The 20,068-nt window shown below is 40.5% G+C and overlaps 1 protein-coding gene across 3 annotated transcripts in view; it reads right to left on the bottom strand.

Moving 5' to 3' along the window:
- Positions 1–2,086: 2,086 nt before the first annotated feature.
- LOC117985841 (cubilin) overlaps positions 2,087–20,068 on the bottom strand; it is a 77,535-nt gene continuing 59,553 nt past the window's right edge. For 2 of the 3 annotated variants that reach the window (XM_034972629.2, XM_069501523.1), the window contains 14 exons: positions 19,208–19,382; positions 18,660–18,686; positions 17,485–17,696; positions 16,349–16,556; positions 14,788–14,996; positions 13,868–14,003; positions 13,660–13,770; positions 13,062–13,279; positions 11,866–12,094; positions 11,135–11,333; positions 10,362–10,566; positions 9,823–9,952; positions 9,103–9,284; positions 2,087–2,312 (listed from right to left, as the gene is read on the bottom strand). In XM_034972629.2, coding sequence (XP_034828520.2) covers positions 2,119–2,312; positions 9,103–9,284; positions 9,823–9,952; positions 10,362–10,566; positions 11,135–11,333; positions 11,866–12,094; positions 13,062–13,279; positions 13,660–13,770; positions 13,868–14,003; positions 14,788–14,996; positions 16,349–16,556; positions 17,485–17,696; positions 18,660–18,686; positions 19,208–19,382 — 2,435 coding nt within the window. In that variant the 3' untranslated portion in view covers positions 2,087–2,118. Of the gene's footprint in view, positions 2,313–5,152; positions 5,245–9,102; positions 9,285–9,822; positions 9,953–10,361; positions 10,567–11,134; positions 11,334–11,865; positions 12,095–13,061; positions 13,280–13,659; positions 13,771–13,867; positions 14,004–14,787; positions 14,997–16,348; positions 16,557–17,484; positions 17,697–18,659; positions 18,687–19,207; positions 19,383–20,068 lie in introns of all 3 variants that reach the window. The other variant, XM_069501525.1, reaches the window with a different exon arrangement.

The raw sequence follows: 20,068 nt of genomic DNA, 5'->3' as shown, positions 1-20,068 counted from the left end.
TTTAGGGAGATAAACGAAATTACCCCCATGGTCTACCGATTTTAACTTAAATCTGAATTTATTTAAAGAAAAAATTCCCCCTTAGGGTGGATATTCAGAAACGCGAGTTTATCTATCCCTACTAAACGGGGGGGGGGGGGAATCTGACTTTACTTCTGATTTTTCTTCTAACTCTACCCCAAGTTCAACAGTGATCATACCTAAACTTATAATTTTTTTTTGTAGGCATATTGTAAAATTCATAATGTTATTTCATAAATTCTGCAACATGTCCAATCTGTCCAACAGTATTATAAAATCTGTCCAACATTATTAATAAATTGTGAATTATAGGTAAATTAATCAAAAACTGTTTCAGCTTCGAACTTTCTATAAATGATTACACAGCTGCACTGCAGCAGAAAATCAGGAGAAAAATGATGTATGAAATCCGACTATCAACCGAGTCGCGTCTGGGGGGATATATGAACTAGCGTTTCCGAATATCCACCCTATAAACGGAATAACCCGTGGTGCCTACGAAGATTTTTTTTTTCAAAGTGAAGGCAGTAAAATAAAACACATGGTTAAATGAAAAGTGTTGTATTGGTGTCTGTATTCACACGGTGTCAGGTGGCGCGGCCAGGCGGGCGGCCAGCGGGCGCGGGGGCGGGCGGGGCGGCGGCGGTTGCCTGTTGGGGCCGCGCGTGGGGTCGCCGACCCGTCGACTGTCTGTTTTTTTTAATACATGTTATTCATTATATTTTATTCCTGCGAACGCATTTTGCGATGTGATGTGTACTTTAGCAGTAATTATTATATTATAAGGAGTTTGACTGTTGTTTTTGACATACTTACAACGTAGGTTACTGAGATGAAGTTAATGAGCTGAATGAAATGAATTGATGAACTCGACGACTCTCCCGGTTACGGCTAAAATCAAAACACCTGTAATATCGATAACATTTCCCAACTGTGTTCCTGCTTTAGTTTTTTGCTTTATTCTTATTACATATTTCCCTTTAAAATACATTAGTGTGAAGAAGTAGTTATTGTAAAAGTTCAGGATTTCTGCAATGTTTATCATTATCGCTGTACTACTAAACTTTTTTGTATTTCGACCACATAGCATGTCCATACTGTTAGAACTCTGACTTGTATCAATATTGTATCAGTTTAATATGTGGAATAAATTTGCAAAACTGTGTTTGCCTTATTATGTGCTTGTTTCCTTCAATACCCAAACCTAAATTCTTAGTAGTAGTAGTTGTTATTATAAGACCCGTTAGGCTCAATTTGCATTAAAAGGGAATGGAAGCAAATTTCTAAAATTTTGCATAGCATATTGACTTCTATCTCCACCACGTAAAACATCTACCGAGAAAAATAAAATTCCCATGAAGTCGCGGGAATTCCCGCACATCCCGGCGACTTTTTCATTTGGGCAAGTTTGTGTTTTACGAGGTGGAGATAAAAGTCAATATGCTATATTGTGATATTTTTGAAATTCGTTTCGTCGGGAGTTTCCGCCCTAGGGGAATTTTTAGGGAGATAAACGAAATTACCCCCATGGTCTACCGATTTTAACTTAAATCTGAATTTATTTAAAGAAAAAATTCCCCCTTAGGGTGGATATTCAGAAACGCGAGTTTATCTATCCCTACTAAACGGGGGGGGGGGGGAATCTGACTTTACTTCTGATTTTTCTTCTAACTCTACCCCAAGTTCAACAGTGATCATACCTAAACTTATAATTTTTTTTTGTAGGCATATTGTAAAATTCATAATGTTATTTCATAAATTCTGCAACATGTCCAATCTGTCCAACAGTATTATAAAATCTGTCCAACATTATTAATAAATTGTGAATTATAGGTAAATTAATCAAAAACTGTTTCAGCTTCGAACTTTCTATAAATGATTACACAGCTGCACTGCAGCAGAAAATCAGGAGAAAAATGATGTATGAAATCCGACTATCAACCGAGTCGCGTCTGGGGGGATATATGAACTAGCGTTTCCGAATATCCACCCTATAAACGGAATAACCCGTGGTGCCTACGAAGATTTTTTTTTCAAAGTGAAGGCAGTAAAATAAAACACATGGTTAAATGAAAAGTGTTGTATTGGTGTCTGTATTCACACGGTGTCAGGTGGCGCGGCCAGGCGGGCGGCCAGCGGGCGCGGGGGCGGGCGGGGCGGCGGCGGTGGGCGGCGCGGCGCGCGTCTGCGTCGGCGCCAGCACGCGGCCAGGCTTAGCACGCCGCCGCCCGTGCAGCCCGCCACCCACCACACGGCGTTGCTGGCACCGCTGCTCGGCGACACGCTCTCGCCTGCGTGGATGGCAATACCTCTTTCCCGTGCGCAGATTACGAAACTGATGCGATTATTTGTCGCTATACTTGTTATCGGCTGGCGGCCAAATATTAAAACGTATCGATCAAGAAAGAGTAGATATGAGAGCTTCTTGCCCCGTCCGAGGCACAGAATTATCATCATCCTAGTAAATTATTTTATAATTATAAATTTTATATTAGTAAGTACCTACCTAGGTAATTCAAGAAAATAATATTTCGGGAGCCCAAATCCCAGAGAGAAATTAGTATACCACCTACCTACTAAATGTGATATCAGACGGTAAATTTTTGGTAATTCTCTCTTTCATTCGGCATCGAGTTGAAATGCCTGGTGGCTGGTGCAGTCTCTTATGGTGGTGGTGGTGCCGGTGCCAATTAGCTTTAGCTGCGCGAATCGTCTAGACTTCATATTTTTATGGGACTCCACAATGGCACCTCATTGGCACCGACCCCAAAAAATATTATTATGGAACTATATTAACTCTTGTATACATAATATATTCGGTAATAAATTAAATTATTTTTCAATTTTTAGTGTTTATGTAACGAAGTCGGTTTTTATTTTTTTTGTAAAAATTTTTTATTTCACAATTTTTAGTGGCCCCATGGAATTATGCTATGACTGGTTAAAAATCTACTGTTTACTAAGCTATTACACTGATCGCGAGCAATTTACTCTTATCCGTTGAGGAGTTCCAGTATCTATCTTCGAAGATGTTCATCAGATCTTCACCAAATTGAAATGGGACCAACTTTGAAGTATACCCTTTCAAACAAAAAAAGAATTTTCAAAATCGGTCCAAGCGTTTTTGAGTAATCGGGGAACATACATAAAAAATAAAAAAAAAAAAAAAAAAAAAAAAAAAAAAAAAATTCCGACGAATTGAGAACCTCCTCCTTTTTTTGAAGTCGGTTAATAAGAGCTGGGTCTTTAGATTTATTTGACGTGTTTGGTGGGTGAACGACAAAACATAGAAACCGCATTTCTAACAATTATTGTCGTACGTAAATAGAGCCCCTATTTTCGTATGACAATAATTGTTAGAAGTAAACTCACTTTTTTAAACACGTAACTTCAACCAATTAAGTTATGTAATTAGCTTAGCTGGCAACAGACTCATGATTAGTTCGTAATGTGTGTCCAGTGTCATGGGTGTCATGCGACACAGGCTGTTGCCATTGATTCAAAGTGACAAGTACGGAATTAGGGACGATTTAAGCTAACTCGTGGGTGGCACGAGCCATGCCACGTACGAGGTACGGTGAAGCATGAACTGCTTCATATAAAATGATCGTGATGTTTTGAATCCGTGCCTCGTCCGCGCCTTGTACTTAACACGGTCCGCGCCGGCCACATGTTAGCATAAATCATGCATTACAATCGTGCGGAATTGAAGACGCGTTCGGTAGAGTAAGTAGTAATAGATATGCACCACCCGCCATGGTTAAGATTTCGTTCCGGCGTTCGTTATAAAGCGTACGGAAGATTTCTATGCTTGGCGTTCATTGATTTTGGTCCATATAGAACCACCTTTTCAAACCCATTACACCTTTACCAACTATTAAACAAGTTCTATTCGGTAGTAATATCTTTCTATAGGAATACCTGAAGATTTTAAAATAGGAATAGTACCAATTTATTTTATCATTCCAATATGTCAGAAAAATAAGCCTGAATTCTTTTTCAAAGAATATTGCGAATAAGGCTCTATTTATAAGGAAGGATTCATTGAACTATAAACAGTTATCTTTTGATTGATTTGATTTGTAGGTATTTACTATAATTCAGGATTATTCTCGTAAATATTATTTTATTTTTAAAATTTAATTATTGTATTTAATTTAGTGTTTTTAATACATGCATAATTTATCGTCTATATTAGAGGAAGCTGCACAGTGCACGTGATGCAAAGTGGTTGATGATATCTTGCGGCAAAAGCAATCCACTTGAAAGAATGATAATGCTAATGATCGTATAATATGCCTATACAGACGCGCGGCAGAAAGTCATGTACGTCGGCCTTTAGAATGACACTTCGGCTTTGTAGAGCGTTGTCTCTGTCACTCATATGTACCTATATGACGTTTTGTCGGTCTCAACGACAGAGACAACGCTCTACAAATCTGCTATCTCCTTCTAAAGGTCGATGTACATTACTTTCTGCCGCGTACTGTAACTACCTACTTAAATATGTTATAAAGTTTTCTAATAAATATGATGGCAGTGCCGTATTTTAGTTGTAAACAGTTTGCTCATTGAAAATTACGTCATCGTCCCCGTTGTTGTGAGACTATAAAACCAAACAAGCTCTGCGAAACGATTTACGATTCATTATTCGTTTGGCTCTTGCCAAAGGCGCTTCTCAATAGACACGGTGTGTCGTGCTGTAGGTTGTAGAATGGTTACCTAACCTGTTTCTGGTTGGTTGGACTAGTTGAGGTTGTGGTTAATTAGGTTAGATGGTTTGTCTGGGAGTCGCTATAAGGGGTGATGTGGAGGCGACCTCTTAAACTCACTTTTGTATCGATAATAATATGGATTGGGTTCGAAGGACCAAAAATGTTTGGTACTTTAACTTAATTTATGTAGTTAGGTAAAACGATTCATTGTTAATTACTATACCTAAGTAATAGTAAATATTATTTGGATTTTGTTGACCTAAATGGGGCTTTGGATACATGATGACTAGGTACAAGAAAAAGCAGGTGAAAAGCCGAGCAGAAATGACAGACTAGCTAGGCTATACGTGCAAGGCAGTGGCGAAGACGTGTGGAAGCGTGGTGAAGGGTGGGGGTGAAGGAATATATAGACTCACGTGTGCAGCGCCCGGTCAGTGCGGGGCGGCGAGCACAAGCGAGAGGACGGCGAGCACGGCGCGCGGCGCGGCCTGGCCCGACGCCGCACCGCCTGCGCACACCGCCGCGTCAGCCCGGGGACCGCCCCAATACACAACACAGCCCCGATTCCGGTACGTTCACACCAAAACTGTCTTGAACCGTTCGCTTTTTGGGGGAAACGCACGAAATCTAAGCAGATTACAAAATCAACCACCCGCTGCGCTGGCTGCCGAGATTGAAGCTAGGTGTTATAAGTTTTCAAAATAAGATCATCCCTGATGGTTGAATTTGCAATATGTGGGTACTGTAGGTATGCTTTCCAAAATTTAACACGCAAGTTGCGTTTCACTCTGGAAAACATTGCTACACTTGTTTTTTAAATAGAAATACTCGTTTCAAATGAAATCTATAGTAGTTAAAGCTAAACACGACAAAGTTTAAATATTTTATAATAAATTTACACGTAATATAATGAATAGTTTAATCGGTTATAAAAATATGCAATTTGATTCAAGTATTTCTATCATTGGACGCGGTGCCACGGGCCCCATAGTGCGATGACTCAATGCAACTTCGTCCCATAAGGAATTCACGCCTATTTAATCAGAAAACGTGTGCGAAGAACGTTTTTTTTTCTTCATCTCCCCTGAGTCATCACAGTATATAAGAAAAAAATCAGACGAATTTTAAACAACTATTTAGGTGGAGCATAGTTTATGGATGTAGAATGACATTTTATGTTAAGTGAAGAGATTTAAAAAGTTGTTTTATAAAAGGAGAACATAGCTTGTAAATAAAAAGATCCACATTCTTGCAACATCGTCAATATATTGCGCTATTTTCACCAACAGTTCAAATTGTCATCGATTCTAAACACCTACCAACATTTAACATATTAAGAATATCCTCTGAGACAAAGATTGCATTGAACCGTCAATACTGAGAAGGTAAAAGTACAGTGATTGTAATGTTATTTATGTTGTTTAAATTTTACGTTTAACAGTTCTACAGTGTTTTAATACAATATCTTACAATTATTTTTAGAGCAAAGCAGGAGTAAGCAGCAAGAAGCGTTTGCATATACGAATTATCTGGAATTCCTTTCAAAATAATCTTTTTCACCCTTAAAATATACCTAGGGAAAATTTCATTTTATTTTATAATAATCAATTTTGAGGTAAACACAAAAATAATAGCCTTTTGAAGAACAAATAGTACTGCTTACTCCATGAAAATCTACATTTTATAAAATAGTTATTTTATTAATATATTTTTGCAACAACAAAATGCAACTGTGTAGATACAATATTGTATGTGAAATTGCAAAGTGCTAAGAACAACATATGAACAACAATGTAGTCAATAGGTAAATGGTAATTTTGAAAACTGTACTCTAATTAGATAAAAATATATAATAATTATAATAATGATTTGTATACCAATTATGTTAAATAGATTAGTCGTAATACAGCAATCAGTAGAAGCAATTATGTCATTAAATAAGCTTCGAAAAATAATATTAAAAAATATAAGTATTTCCTAAAGTATTCTTTAATAGAGGAAAAAAACTAGTTGGCACTCAGCACGGGATCGAGTCCCAATTTGGGCCCAATTTAACTTTTTAGTGAAAAAGTCTATTTTTACAAAAGGTATTTTTCTTAATCAAAAGCAGTAAAGTACGTTTTTAAATGATCAATTTTAACAACATTTATCGACAACATCACATCACTGATTGTTTAAATCGCCTTAACTTTACAAAGTCACACATGACATATGCTACTTACATTAGTGGTTTACAAATTACATAATTCTAACCTAACGTTATCGGAGGTAACGGTCGTATTTTAAATTCCAAAAAATACTTCTTTATATTTTAAGTTTTATATATTTTTCTATTCAGTATACAATTATTATTTGATAAACCACGTAACCATAATATAATTTTATAGATACATTTTCTCAATCAGGTGCATTGTGCAAGTGTTTTTGTGCATTTATTACCTACTGCAGTTAGTATTAGCAAATGCCCAGCGCTATGTTTGTATGATTCTGTGACAATGATAATACTCATAATTATTTTGCACAAGCCAAATCACCGCTAAGAGATGCATCTCGTGTATATTTTTTATGATAATAATTATTCGAATACACTTTTGTCACGGGTAATTTTTGTTGTGTAAAGTTAAGAAGTCATTCGACTAGGCACATTTGGGATAAAAAATTTAGTATAATAAGTTAAAGTAAAAAGCCGCCGTTTTATTAATATTGTGTTTTAACTGTTAGTGTAATGGACATACGACTAATAGCTGTGTAGGTAAACTCACTGGTTGTGCACACAAACAGTCATCATATTATTTATCAAATCTAAATATATAAAAGGAAAAGGTGACTGACTGACTGACTGATCTTTCAACGCACAGCTCAAACTACCGGCCGTATCGGGCTGAAATTTGGCATGCAGATAGCTATTATGAGGTAAACATCTGCTAAAAAAGGATTTTTGAAAATTTAACCCCTAAGGGGGTAAAATAGGGGTTTAAAATTTGTGTGTCCAAGCGGACGAAGTCGCGAGCATAAGCTACTTGCAAAATAAATTGTTTAACCAGTATGTCCTTAGCAAGATGCGTTAGCAGACATGTTTCTGGTTAGCTACCTGAAGTCTAGAGATGATTTGTGTTAAAATGTTTGCATGTTCTCTGTTATTGTAGCTTTGTACCTAAATGTGATGGGAATGTGGTCTTTAAACTCGTGATAATATGAAGTTCTGTTTAATACTAACAGTAATCGGGCTTTGTAAATTAGTATGAATCATCGTATCATCATAGGTAAGTATATATTTACCATACGATGATATGAAATTTGAAATTAGACCATTATACAATTCGTTTCACGTTCAAAAAGACTGCTGGGCGATAGTGGACGGGTCGAGGCTATATCTGCGCCCAAGTACATACATACACGGTGAAACTTTAGTGGTTGTCTTCCCGCGGCAGAACGATTCGCCCTCAGTAGTACTACCGAAATTTTGAGTTAAACTTAAAAAATAAAAATGTTTTTGTTTTGAAAAAAGTCGAAACGAAACTCGAAAGTGTGAGAAACAATAGTAACGCCCTAGAAGTAACGTGAATAGCATGTAGGTACATCCACTTGAACCGCGCTGCCATTAAAGTGAAAAAGTTTAGAGCAAAATAAGCTCTCGCGCGTAGTGATACGACATAAACTAGCCTGCACGCACGCGGTATCACTATTGGTTCGAGGTCTCATTCGATTTTTGTTTTTCTCGATTGTAAATTTGACATTTTTTTATATTTATAAATCGATTGTAATACCACGACAAAATCATTTCGCTTCGGGAAAACAACCATCAAAATTTCAGCGTGTATATAGTAGGCGACAGGTCGAGATGGCGAGCGGGGTGGTGACGCCCCGCACACTTGCTCAGCCCCCGCACTAACCTGGTGTGGGATAGCGCGGGTGACGTGTGGATGTGCGGGACGTCCACCCGCCTCCCGATTGACCTTCTTCTTCTTCTTTATCTTGACCTGTCGCGTATTATACGTAGTTGTTCTACTTTCATCTGCAGCCTGTGAACCTAATAATTGACTGAACGAACATCAAAATCATCAACATCGTTAGTTTATGGACATCCACTGTTGAAGATAGACCTTCTGTAATAGTCGCCATCATACCCGGTCCTCAATCTTCCTCATCCTTCATTTCCCGAACGAACTAATGATTAACCGAACATAATATCCCCTTCTGTCGCCGCTCACTTCGTATCACAAAACCAATCAAAAATTTCTACTGCGCAGGTACAACATCAGTGATCTTTTTACGCAAAACGAACTGTAAGTCTATAGGGAGCTTGGTGATTGTGAATTGTGTGAAGACGTGTATGGTACTTAGCTGGTATCGTGGCTATACTAACAGTAGTCGGGCTTGGCAGCGGGCTGGCCCGCGCAGTGCTGCAGGTTGGAGCACGCGGCGCGCTCGGGCAGACACGCGCCGCCGCACGCCGCCGGGCAGTTGTCGCCCGTGCCACCCACCGTCACCTCCGTCCAGATGGCGCGCCACCCGCCCGCGCCCACCGACTTGTCTGCTATTATAAACCTGGAAACGTTTCACACGTGCCACTGGTGCGTACACCGTGTTTTATAACAATTCATATAACATGACAAAATATGAGGCCTATGTATAGTACCATAATTTTTTTTTATCTACGCTCATATCTTAAAATTCTGATTCTGAAATCAAATGTGTCACATATTGACCTACTTTATTCACATACATCTATGATTTAAAAAACATTATTACACTGTTTTTATGATTTTTATAGTGTTTTACCTACAGTTCAAGGATTTTTTTAAATACAATATATCAAAAATTGCGGACCGGCAGGAATCGAACCCGCGTCTCCTGGGATCGCGCCCGACGCTCTGACTGAATTATTTAACGGCTTTTTATTTCATAATTTCTGGATTGTTAAAATGAGGAGAGAACGAGAAAACGAAAAAATGCGAATGAGCAAACAAATGGTTGGCATGAAGAAATGCAATGTGGTTCTGTACCAAATTAAAAGGTTCAGGGGGAAGGTTGTTTTAATTCGTGTAAGTCGGGCAGTCGTTACTCAGTATCGGCAGATACTCACGAGAGTCGTATGGAGTTAGATGTGGAGAGGTATTGCCAGCGGTCGGAGGGTGCCTTCTCTCCGCACAGCTCGAGCGGTGGGCCCGGGCTCTCGTACCACAGCCGCAGCACCGCCGCCGGACATCCGCGCTCTGTAACAAAAAAAGCAAGTTTTCTCTTTCAATCTCTCGAACTGTATCTCCCTCACACATCGAGATGGCAATCGGGTCGGGGCTTGGACGATCTATCGTCCAAGGGTCGGGGATGCCCCGCACACCTGCACAGCCCCCGCTTCGGTGTGGGATAGCGCGAGTGACGTCCGGGTTGCCCTCCGGCATAAAGAAGCATGACCGAGAAGGGAAAAATAAGTACCCGTGAGATGTCCTTCGACGGCGAAATGGTCAAAGTTGATGAGGACTCGCTTCCCGGGGCGCGCCGTGATGAACCAGTTGCAGACGCGCGAGGCGGCGCCGCGCGACGGCGGCTCGTAGGGCAGCGGGTACTGTGGTGACGTCACCGCACCCCACGATGAGCCCGATACAACGAGAGAGACAAAAGTACCCGTGAGATGTCCCTCGACGGCGAAGTGGTCGAAGTTGATGAGGACTCGCTTCCCGGGGCGCGCTGTGATGAACCAGTTGCAGACGCGCGAGGCGGCGCCGCGTGACGGCGGCTCGTAGGGCAGCGGGTACCGCGGTGACGTCACGGCGCCCCACGAGGAGCCCGATACATTACCGCCGCAGTCACCGAATATTGACTTCGCCGGCTAGAATGAGAGACAAAATATTTGATGACCACCGACCGCATATACATTATATTCTTTGTTAATATTAATTAGGGTTCCGTATCTCCAGCGAAAAAGAAACCTTTATAGAATCACTTCATTATCTGTTTGTCTGTCTGTCGTGTCAAGACAAGTCAATGGAATCAAACCCTATAAAGAGTTTCCTGTTGATCTAGAATCATGTGGAAGGTAGCAATGTCTTGTAGAACAAGTAAAGGGAAGAATCCGAAAACCGTGACTTTGAGGTTACGTCACAAAACAAATTGAAGTGTTATATAATATCTTGTACGATACTACGGAACCCTTCGTGTGCGAATCTAACTCGCATTTGACTGGTTAAAAGTCCTGCAAATTGCTAATGCGCGTGGCCGCCATTTTAGTGATGTCAGAACTAGACTGAAGTTTCGAGCAGATGGTATATTTTTACTGAAATATAAGTCAAATGACGTCAAAATGACGTCTTTTCGATGTTAATGAGACATGTTTCCAGCGCAATAGCAATTCGTGGGACTTATACACGCTAGTATACTTCCAGATTAAGACTACTAACCTCGAACACATATCGTGCCTTAAACCCGGAGGCAACTGATTCATAGTCGGTGTGCAATGCAATGAGGAGGCCTAGGGCTCCGCGTGGCGACTGCAGCGGGCCGGGCGTGGCGAGTCCGCACCAGCGGCCCAGCGGGACGCGGCTGCCCTCGCGGCCCGTCCACCACGCCTCCACCCAGTCTTCCATGCATGTCGCGCCACTGGAATAGAGAAAACGATGGATTCGTTTAGAAAAACATACCTACTCGCATTGTCAAATGATCAAATAGTCAAATAATTTATTCAAATTTCAAAATCTAAATACATAAAAGGAAAGGTGACTGACCGACTGACTGACTGACTGATCTATCAACGCACAGCTCAAACTACTGGTCGGATCGGACTGCAGATAGCTATTATGACGTAGACATCCACTAAGAAAGGATTTTTGAATATTCAACCCCTAAGGGAGTAAAATAGGGGTTTAAAATTTGTGTAGTCCACGCGGACGAAGTCGTAGGCATAAGGCTACTTAAGGTAATAAATTACACTTTTCGATGGTCGGTTGTTGGATTTGTAAGATATACTGGTGATAATTTTTACGCGAATTTAAAACTAAAGATACGAGGGTTCCAAACGCGCCCAGGTCTGAGATCTGAGCTTCTCTTTCTTATCAGGATGATTTTCATCACCCACAAAAAATAGTTTGGGTCTTAATTCTTACAAGAAAGCATAGGTTAGCTTAGAACTTACCCGTACAAGCCAGCAGTGGCGTTCCACGAGTCAGCGCGCACCTTGAAGTGGTCGAACACGACGGTGACCTGCTCGTTGGGCGTGGCCACCAGCGTGTAGGTGCAGTTGGTGTGCGACGGGTAGTTGGAGGGGTAGCGGGGCGAGTTGAAGTCGCCGCGCTTCTTTGCTTCCGAGCGGTATGTGAACGCGCACTCGCCGCCCGGTGCCGCAGTGCCCGGCACACGGTATTCTGAAAACAAGTAAAACGCTCATTTGAGAACCTTATTCTTTTATATTATAGTTATTCATCATCATCAGCCTGTAGACATCCACTGTTGGACATAGGCCTTCCCTAAAGAGAGCCACCACACCCGGTCCTTAGCCTTCCTCATCCAGCCACTTCCCACCAGCCTCTTTATATCGTCGATCGTGCTGGAAGGCGTCTCACACTACGCTTGCTTAAACGCGGTCGTAGAGACCAAGTTTAAGCAAGCGTAGGACGAGATCAGGACATTCAGTCACCAACGGCCATCGCCTCTACGACAGGTATGAGTACTGTCCACTGCCACTTCAGCTTGCTAGTAGTTTGGGCTATGTCAGTGACCTTGGTTCTCCTGCGGAACTCCTTATATCGGATCTTATCCCTTATAGTAAAGTAAAGCCTTAGTCAGTTAAAGGTAAAGCTGACCTGATCTGTTGAAAAGTAAAAACAAATACCTTACGGCTGGACTCACGACTAGTTTCGAACCCGTCTATGGTCCTTTTTCAAAGTTTTTGCCGTCCTTTTGAAAATTGAAAGAAGGAGAGGAGACAACACACCACCTTGCGGTACACCAGCATTGATCAAGTACCCGTTAGAAAACTGTATCAAAGTTGGATAAACACATGCCCGTTGCTGGCGACCAACAAGTATCTAAATGTGAAACCAGTCAACCACTTCAAGAGATAATATGTTAAGACAAGCTAAAATAGCCAACAAAAGATCAAAATCAACATTTTTGAAAGCATTGCTAAAATCAAGTAAGATCAACACATGTTGATTATCCACACTGAGAGGTATATCCATACCAATGATGATGACAATGATTCTATTGCAGAGGTTAAATAGCATTAGAACAAAATTAGTGAACGCCATTATTAGGTATACCACAAATCAAAAAGGCACCCAAAGAACAAGAATCTTAGAACGAACTAAAGGAGAAATAGTCCGATCTCACCAGTCTCAAAAGTATATTTCGCCTTGAACCCTCGTCCCTGGTAGTCTCCGGAGCTGAACACCATGACCAGGCGTGGCCCGTCTGACAGAAGCGGCGGCGGGAAGGCGGGAGGACCCTCCTCCATCTCCCCGCACAGTTCCGCATCGTGCTTGTCGTATGAGTCAGTCGCCTCCTGACCGCGGAGGTAGACCTTCAGGTATCCATCCGGACATGCGCTGCTGCAAGTTTGGAAAATTTGAGGTCAAAGAAACTGAAACTACGAATTTATAGCATTTAGTTAATCTGTGTTGTGTCATCAAAAAAAAATGTTGAAGGTATAAATAAGGAACTGATAATATCTCAAGGCCCCATCAAAAAATCGTAACACCTCCTTTTAGCTTTGAAGTGTTTCGATTTTTTATGAGATTTATCTAGCATTGCACCAATTACTGGATGCAAAGCTTTTGCTAGTAGTTGCAATAGTAACAACCTTTCGCATTTTAATTTAGCCCCTACTCCTTTGATCTATTAAAAGTTTATCTAAGGTATAAAAAGAATTTAGTTATATGCCTTAGGAACTACTTTCTAAAGAAGGTTTAAAGAAGATGATGGCACTTACTCTGCTTTAGGACTTTCTCCCTTTGGTATAGTTTTTGATATAGAAAAGTTTTGAAACTCTAACCGGACTCTCTCCAAATTTTGTGAATCTTGCATACCATATATAAAATATCTGGGAATAAATCAGATTTTTAATTGAACATTCTTCCAATAGGATATATATCATAAAATAAAAGAGTACACATAATCAGTAAAAATAAAACGCTCACCTACAAACAACTTTTGGTATATAGGGGAATGGATAATTTGGATGGTAAACGAATCCTGTAGATTCCTTTTTACTAAGTATTTTCTGATCGCACTCCGAACCCCTGATGTGCTCGGCGTCATGTTTACTTATAAAATCTGAAATTAAAATTAAAGTACTTAACTTTTTTATTAATGCATAAATATATAAAAAAATCTAATAAAACTTAAGGGCTCAAATTTGGGCTCAGAAAAGCAAATACGCACTCTGCGTAAAATAGGGAATGTAAGATATAAAGAAAAGAGTATTGGTAAGAACCATTGACTTATATATTACTTCGTATGGACAGGGTTATTGAACAAACAAAATGACACCGACCAATGCAACCTCAGTGACGTCTGGATTTCAAACGGGTCGTTCATTAGTATCTAAGAGATGGCGCTAATTTATTTGGTTCCTAAACCGTGAAAAATTTTGTTCGCTTGACCATATCTTGTCATTTATTGATATCGATGGTAAGAACTGAATTCTTTGTAATTTGAGTAGTAACCTACCCAAAATAATATAAGATGTCATTGTGTAAGCAAGATATTTTCATCATTCATTGGCAGCAATAAACTTTTTCAGCGCTCAACTCCTTCAGTCGACCTCTTTAGTCTGAGTATCATTGGTGGCTACGTCTCTGGCAGTACAGTACAGTACTGGAGTACGTTGGTACAATACAATATAATTTATTTATTTTGCAGAAATATATATACATTAATTGGTGGTGGTTGAACTCTGACAAATACGCTTTACGCTGCAAACAACTTCCAGATATTTATCTAACCAATAAAAACGTTACGACAGTTTTTGTTTTTGGAATCTTTCAAAATGAGAAAATGCGTTACATAAAGTTTATCTGGCGGTTGTGACACATGTCCTTAGGGTACAAAAACTCACCTAACTTAACAAAACTCTCTGAAAACTCGAAGATACCCTTGAACCCGCGGTTCTGCGTGTTGGCCGCGCGCGGCAGCGTGTAGAAGGTGACCAGCAGGCGCTCGTCGCTGGAGTACAGCACCAGGTTGCGCTGCTGGCCGCAGTACGTGCCGATGACTGCCGACGAGTTGTCGGGCCCGTCGTACACGCGCACCCAGTCGAATGGGCAGCTGTGAATCAAACAAGTACAGTCATCGATAATCCTTTTGGCCTGTGAACCTAGCAGCGCCGCGTTTGCCTATATATGTGCCTGTAAGTATCAGCGGGTTTCGATGCGCAAATTACGTCATGTAGCACGCGCGCTATCCATGCGCAATTTCGAGCTACTTGACTGTCGGATTTCAGATGCACTTGTCACGCGGTTCAGCGAGTTCATAGAGATCGCCGAGAGTTGCACTTGAATTTATTGCTTAGCAAGCTAATCGGATGATGAACAGGGTTAGCAGTTAGGATGGAACTGGTAATTATCATATTGCAATTGTTGCTTGTTGTATTTATTGTATTCTGGCTGTACGTACTGCTACAAATTGGACTCCGGTTACCAGAATTAAAATTTGGGAAAAGTGCCCGCATTTTCTCTTCAGGAATGGCTTCTGAAACAAACTTACTAGGATACTGAAAAACTTTTGGATATTCTAGTGTAACCCCAATTGTACACAAACATATACAAAGACACTCACATATGCACACTTATACGTGCTCATTCACTTACACCCCCACACACACGCATTCACGCACACACAAACACACACACACACACAGATAACATGGACTTCCACGCACATAATATTTTCTTTAGCTCTTTAGTTTAGTTAGTATGTTAGTTAGTATGTAGTTAGCTTTGTACTCACCGAGCTGGAGGCCCTGTTTTCCGAGACACAGTTTCTACTAGTTCGGAAAACAGGTGCACAGTATTGTTTTAGTAAGAATTTTATAATAATTAGTTTTAAGGTGTCAATGTCAACCTACGTGTCAATACTAACAAAAATATGATTTTGTATCTGGTAAAATAACTGATTTTATTATTATTTTTTATTTTATTTGTTGCTATGTTGTGCGCTACAACAAGCCTACAACGTTTACGTTAGTAACACTGAATAGCTTGACGTGTCTATCAACTTTTTGATACTCAGCCTTTGCCCGATTAGCAAGCAGTTCAAGAAAAAAATCGGGCCCAATTGAGAACCACCTCCTTTTTGGAAGTCGGTTAAAATAGTTATCTACAAATGTCGTTGATTTTGTTTTTTTACTTTTCATAACAGTTTGCGTGGAGAAAAACGGATGGAGCAGACACTATCTACACACTACAAATATATTAAGAACCTCAATAGCTCAACGGTTAAAGGAGCGAACTGAAATCTGAAAGGTTGCCGGTTTAAACCCCACCCGTTGCCCTATCATAGCATATGCTGTACGCTTAGTTGGAAGGGAAAGGGGAATAGTAGTCATCATGATAAACTTGGCTAATATTCTTAAAAAAATATTCAGTATTTTGTATTTGACTAAAAGACTCGTAACTTACTGCGGCCCGCCGAAAAACAGGTCGAAGTCTCGGAACTCGAGGCGGATGCGCTGGCCGGCCTGGCCCTTGAACATGTAGTTGCACACGATGTCCTTGGGGTACACGCCGGGGTAGGTCGGCGACAGCAGCAGCCCCGTCTTGCGCTTGCTCGCCTCGATCACGTACGAGCATAGCGTGTTCGGCACTGGAGTTCCCACTTCGAACTCCGCTGAGAACAGAAGCCGCTTTTCACACAAAATAATTAAGGACGAATGGGATAGGCAGAAACAAAATAGCAACTTTCAGATGAAATACCTAGATATTACCTGAAAGATAGAACGAAGGAGGGCAGGAGGTTTTTAACCCGTTGGGCAGCATCTCCAAATCACTGAGGTATCCGTGAGGATTTTCCTTCTCCCCAAACGAAAAAAACCAGCCAAGTGCGAGTCAGGCTCGCGCAACGAGGGTTCCGTACTACAGTCGTATTATTTCAACATTTTGCACGATAATTCTAAAACTATGATACATAAAAATAAATAAAAATCTGTTTTAGAATGCACAGGTGAAGACATTTCATATGATACCCCACTTGATATAGTCATCTTACACCGATGATTGAAAATAAGTACTAATTTTTAGTTATGTCCAGTATTAATTTTTTTTTGTGTGATTTAAACACATATTCACGGTTTTCAGATTTTTCCCCAAATGTTAGCTATAAGAACTACCTACCTGCCAAATTTCATGATTCTAAGTCAACGGGAAATACCCTGTAGGTTTATTGACAGACACGACAGACAGATAACGATGTGAGTATAAGGGGTCTTTTTTTCTTTTTGAGGTACGGAACCCTAAAAGTATTTTTCACATGCAATCGATGACGGCACTGCTACCGTGCCATAAGATGTGATACATGTATGATACAATTTAAGAAATAAACGTTCAGATTCTTTCTTCTTTCTAATTTATGTCAGCTTTTGCAAGGCACGGCGACCGGTACCGTGCCCGTGCTCATCCACTACAAATACGATTTCGACGTTTTGATCAATATATTTTTGAACCAAAGAACAATATGGCGGCTGTAATTATGGCGTCATTATAAAATTAGTTTTTTTTCAGGTTTTTTTTTTTTAAATAAGTACTACTTGTATACTTACAAGCGTTGATAAAGCGATAGGTTCCCGTGAAAAGTAAAGGCGGCGTGTAGGTATGGTCGGTAAAGAACGCGAGCGCCACCGCGCGATTGAGCGACACGCGGCGGCGCGGCGGGATGGGTCCGCAGTAGCGGCCGCCGAACGCGGAGTTGACCAGCTCGCCCGGCTCCAGCGACACCATCTCCGAGTAGATGTCCATGTACTCGTGCATGCACCTGCCCCGGAACAAGCACAGTCAGATGACATTAATTAATTTCAAAGATCTATCGGAAAAAGCGGTAAGTATTAGCCTAGTCGTTGAGACTTTTCGGAATGGTTCAATTTCGGTCGAACTTTTTGGAGTTATGTGCGTTTTAAGCAATCGTGAGGAAACCTGCGTGCCTGAGAGCTCTCCATAATGTTTTCAAAGGTATGTGGAGTCTGACAATCAGTCATGACCAGCGTGGCGGATTGTGACCTTCTTATTTTGAGAGGAGACCCACGCTCGACGTGTGAGCTTTACCGCAGTTTTAGTGGATAAACTCACTGATGAATCATCGCAAGTCTTCGTCCGTGTGGAGTTAGGTTTTTAAAAATCCCTTTGATTTTCCGTATAAAATTAGTATGTGTCCATCTTCAAGGTAAGATGCAACCTTTTTCTGTAGCAAGTAGGTGATGCCCGCAATTTAGTGCAAGCTTTTATTAAATTCCGTGGGAACTCTTTTATTTTCCGGGACCAAATTTACCCCGGGACGTAAACTATCGCTGCAACAAATTTTATTTTATTTGGTTAAACGGATGGGCCTTGAAAGCTTAGCAAAAAAACCAGACAGATAAACAGGCACACTTTCGCATTTATAGTATGGAAGTATTAATAATATGGCTTACTAAGATATCCCCTATTTCAGAAAATGGAGACATTATTTTCTAGGATTACATGAATTTTAATCGCTTCCGATCCTAAGATCGATAAACCAAAAATATTTTTTATAATGAAAATGAAAATGAAAATGAAATGCCAGCGAAGTATATTTTCCAGATAGACATAAATTCGAGATATTGTCGTGAATAAATAAGGTACGCATTGTCGGAGTCAAGGTTTCCACAAACTGCTCGACCCATTTCGCAAACTATTGCCACCAAAACATACTTGCCTCCCTTTTGTATTTATTGGAAAAAATAGAGAAAGCAATACTCACGATGGGAGCTCCCCCACTGCCGCTCCACTGAAAACAACAACAAGCATTAGGTACGATAAGTAATGAAATCCAATGGTTTTGTGGAAAAGTTTCCGCGCAAATTGATGTCGTGGAAATTAGATTTCATTGCAGGTTTTTACCATTTAAGATGTAGTTCTTTGACTACAATATCGATAAGGGCTTGGCGTTAAGTACAGATTTAGCCCAAAATATAAGAAAGCTGACGAGTTAGTTTATAGGTGTGTCAAATAGATAGTCGTAGTTATGTAGAAGTAAAGACCCTGTACTGACATATTGGACCTGAAGAAGATTGTCGGTTTATTGAGCGGGAGAAAGTGGTTGTGGATGCGGAAGGACCGTGTGTACTAAAGCGTTCTCGGAATGACATATCCAGCAGTGGATAGTGATCTAAAATGAAGAGTCCATAAATTTTTGGAGTGTTATTCTTCTTCTTGAAATGCCGTCTCCTATCGCAATCATTAGGGCTATTTGCACCTTGGACATGAATAATGAGCGGATGGAGGTTTGGAGTGTTACAGAACACTTACTCTGGCGGTCTGCCTCGCAGGTCGAAAGTGCGGAATTCCACGAGCACGCGCTGGCCCGGCGCCGCGAGGAACGTGTAGAGGCACTGGCGGCTGTGGTTGTTGGGGTTGTGCAGCTCTGGCGCGTGGAACGTGCTGTTGAAGGCGCCGCTGCGGCTCACGAACGTACGGTCGCACTCTGAAACGTTTTATACCCAATTAATACAAATTTTTCACTTAGCCAAGGTCTGGTATAGTACCTACTACCAATTTTATAAATTACGTCAATGTACCTGACTATAAAACAGTTATTCACTTTTGCTCTAGTGATCCATGGTTATAGCCTAAATAGCTACTTACGCCAGTAAATTACGTACGTTTTAAAATATTATTAGATGTAGAGAAATGACGGCTTTAGAAAACTCAAAAATATAATTCAATTTAGATTGTGTTACTCTGATTTGAAACAGAAGTTTGCCGATAATACCTAATGATGGAGGATAAGAATCAAAATTCATTAAAGTCGTAGCGACTTAATTGAAGAAAGAAGCTACAATCAGTTTGACCCATCTTGGGCTGATACAAACTTTAGATTACCATCCAGTAAATTGATTAAGTTGTACAGCTAAAAAATGTATAAAAGGAAAAGCTAACTGACTAACTAAACTTAGAGCCTCAATAGCTCAATCGGTAAAGGAGTGGACTGAAAACCGAAAGGTCGACGGTTCAAAACCCGCCCGTTGCACTATTGTCGTACCTACTCCTAGCACGCGCCTGACGCTTAGTTGGAGAGGAAAGGGGAATATTAGTCATTTAATATGGCAAATATTCTTAAAAAAAAAAAAACTGCTTGATCTATCAACGCACAGGTCAAACTACTGGACG

This window comes from Maniola hyperantus, chromosome 10, assembly GCF_902806685.2.
Source record: "Maniola hyperantus chromosome 10, iAphHyp1.2, whole genome shotgun sequence".
Classification (NCBI taxonomy): Eukaryota; Metazoa; Arthropoda; class Insecta; order Lepidoptera; family Nymphalidae; genus Maniola; species Maniola hyperantus.
This window is presented reverse-complemented; position numbering and strand designations above follow the sequence as displayed.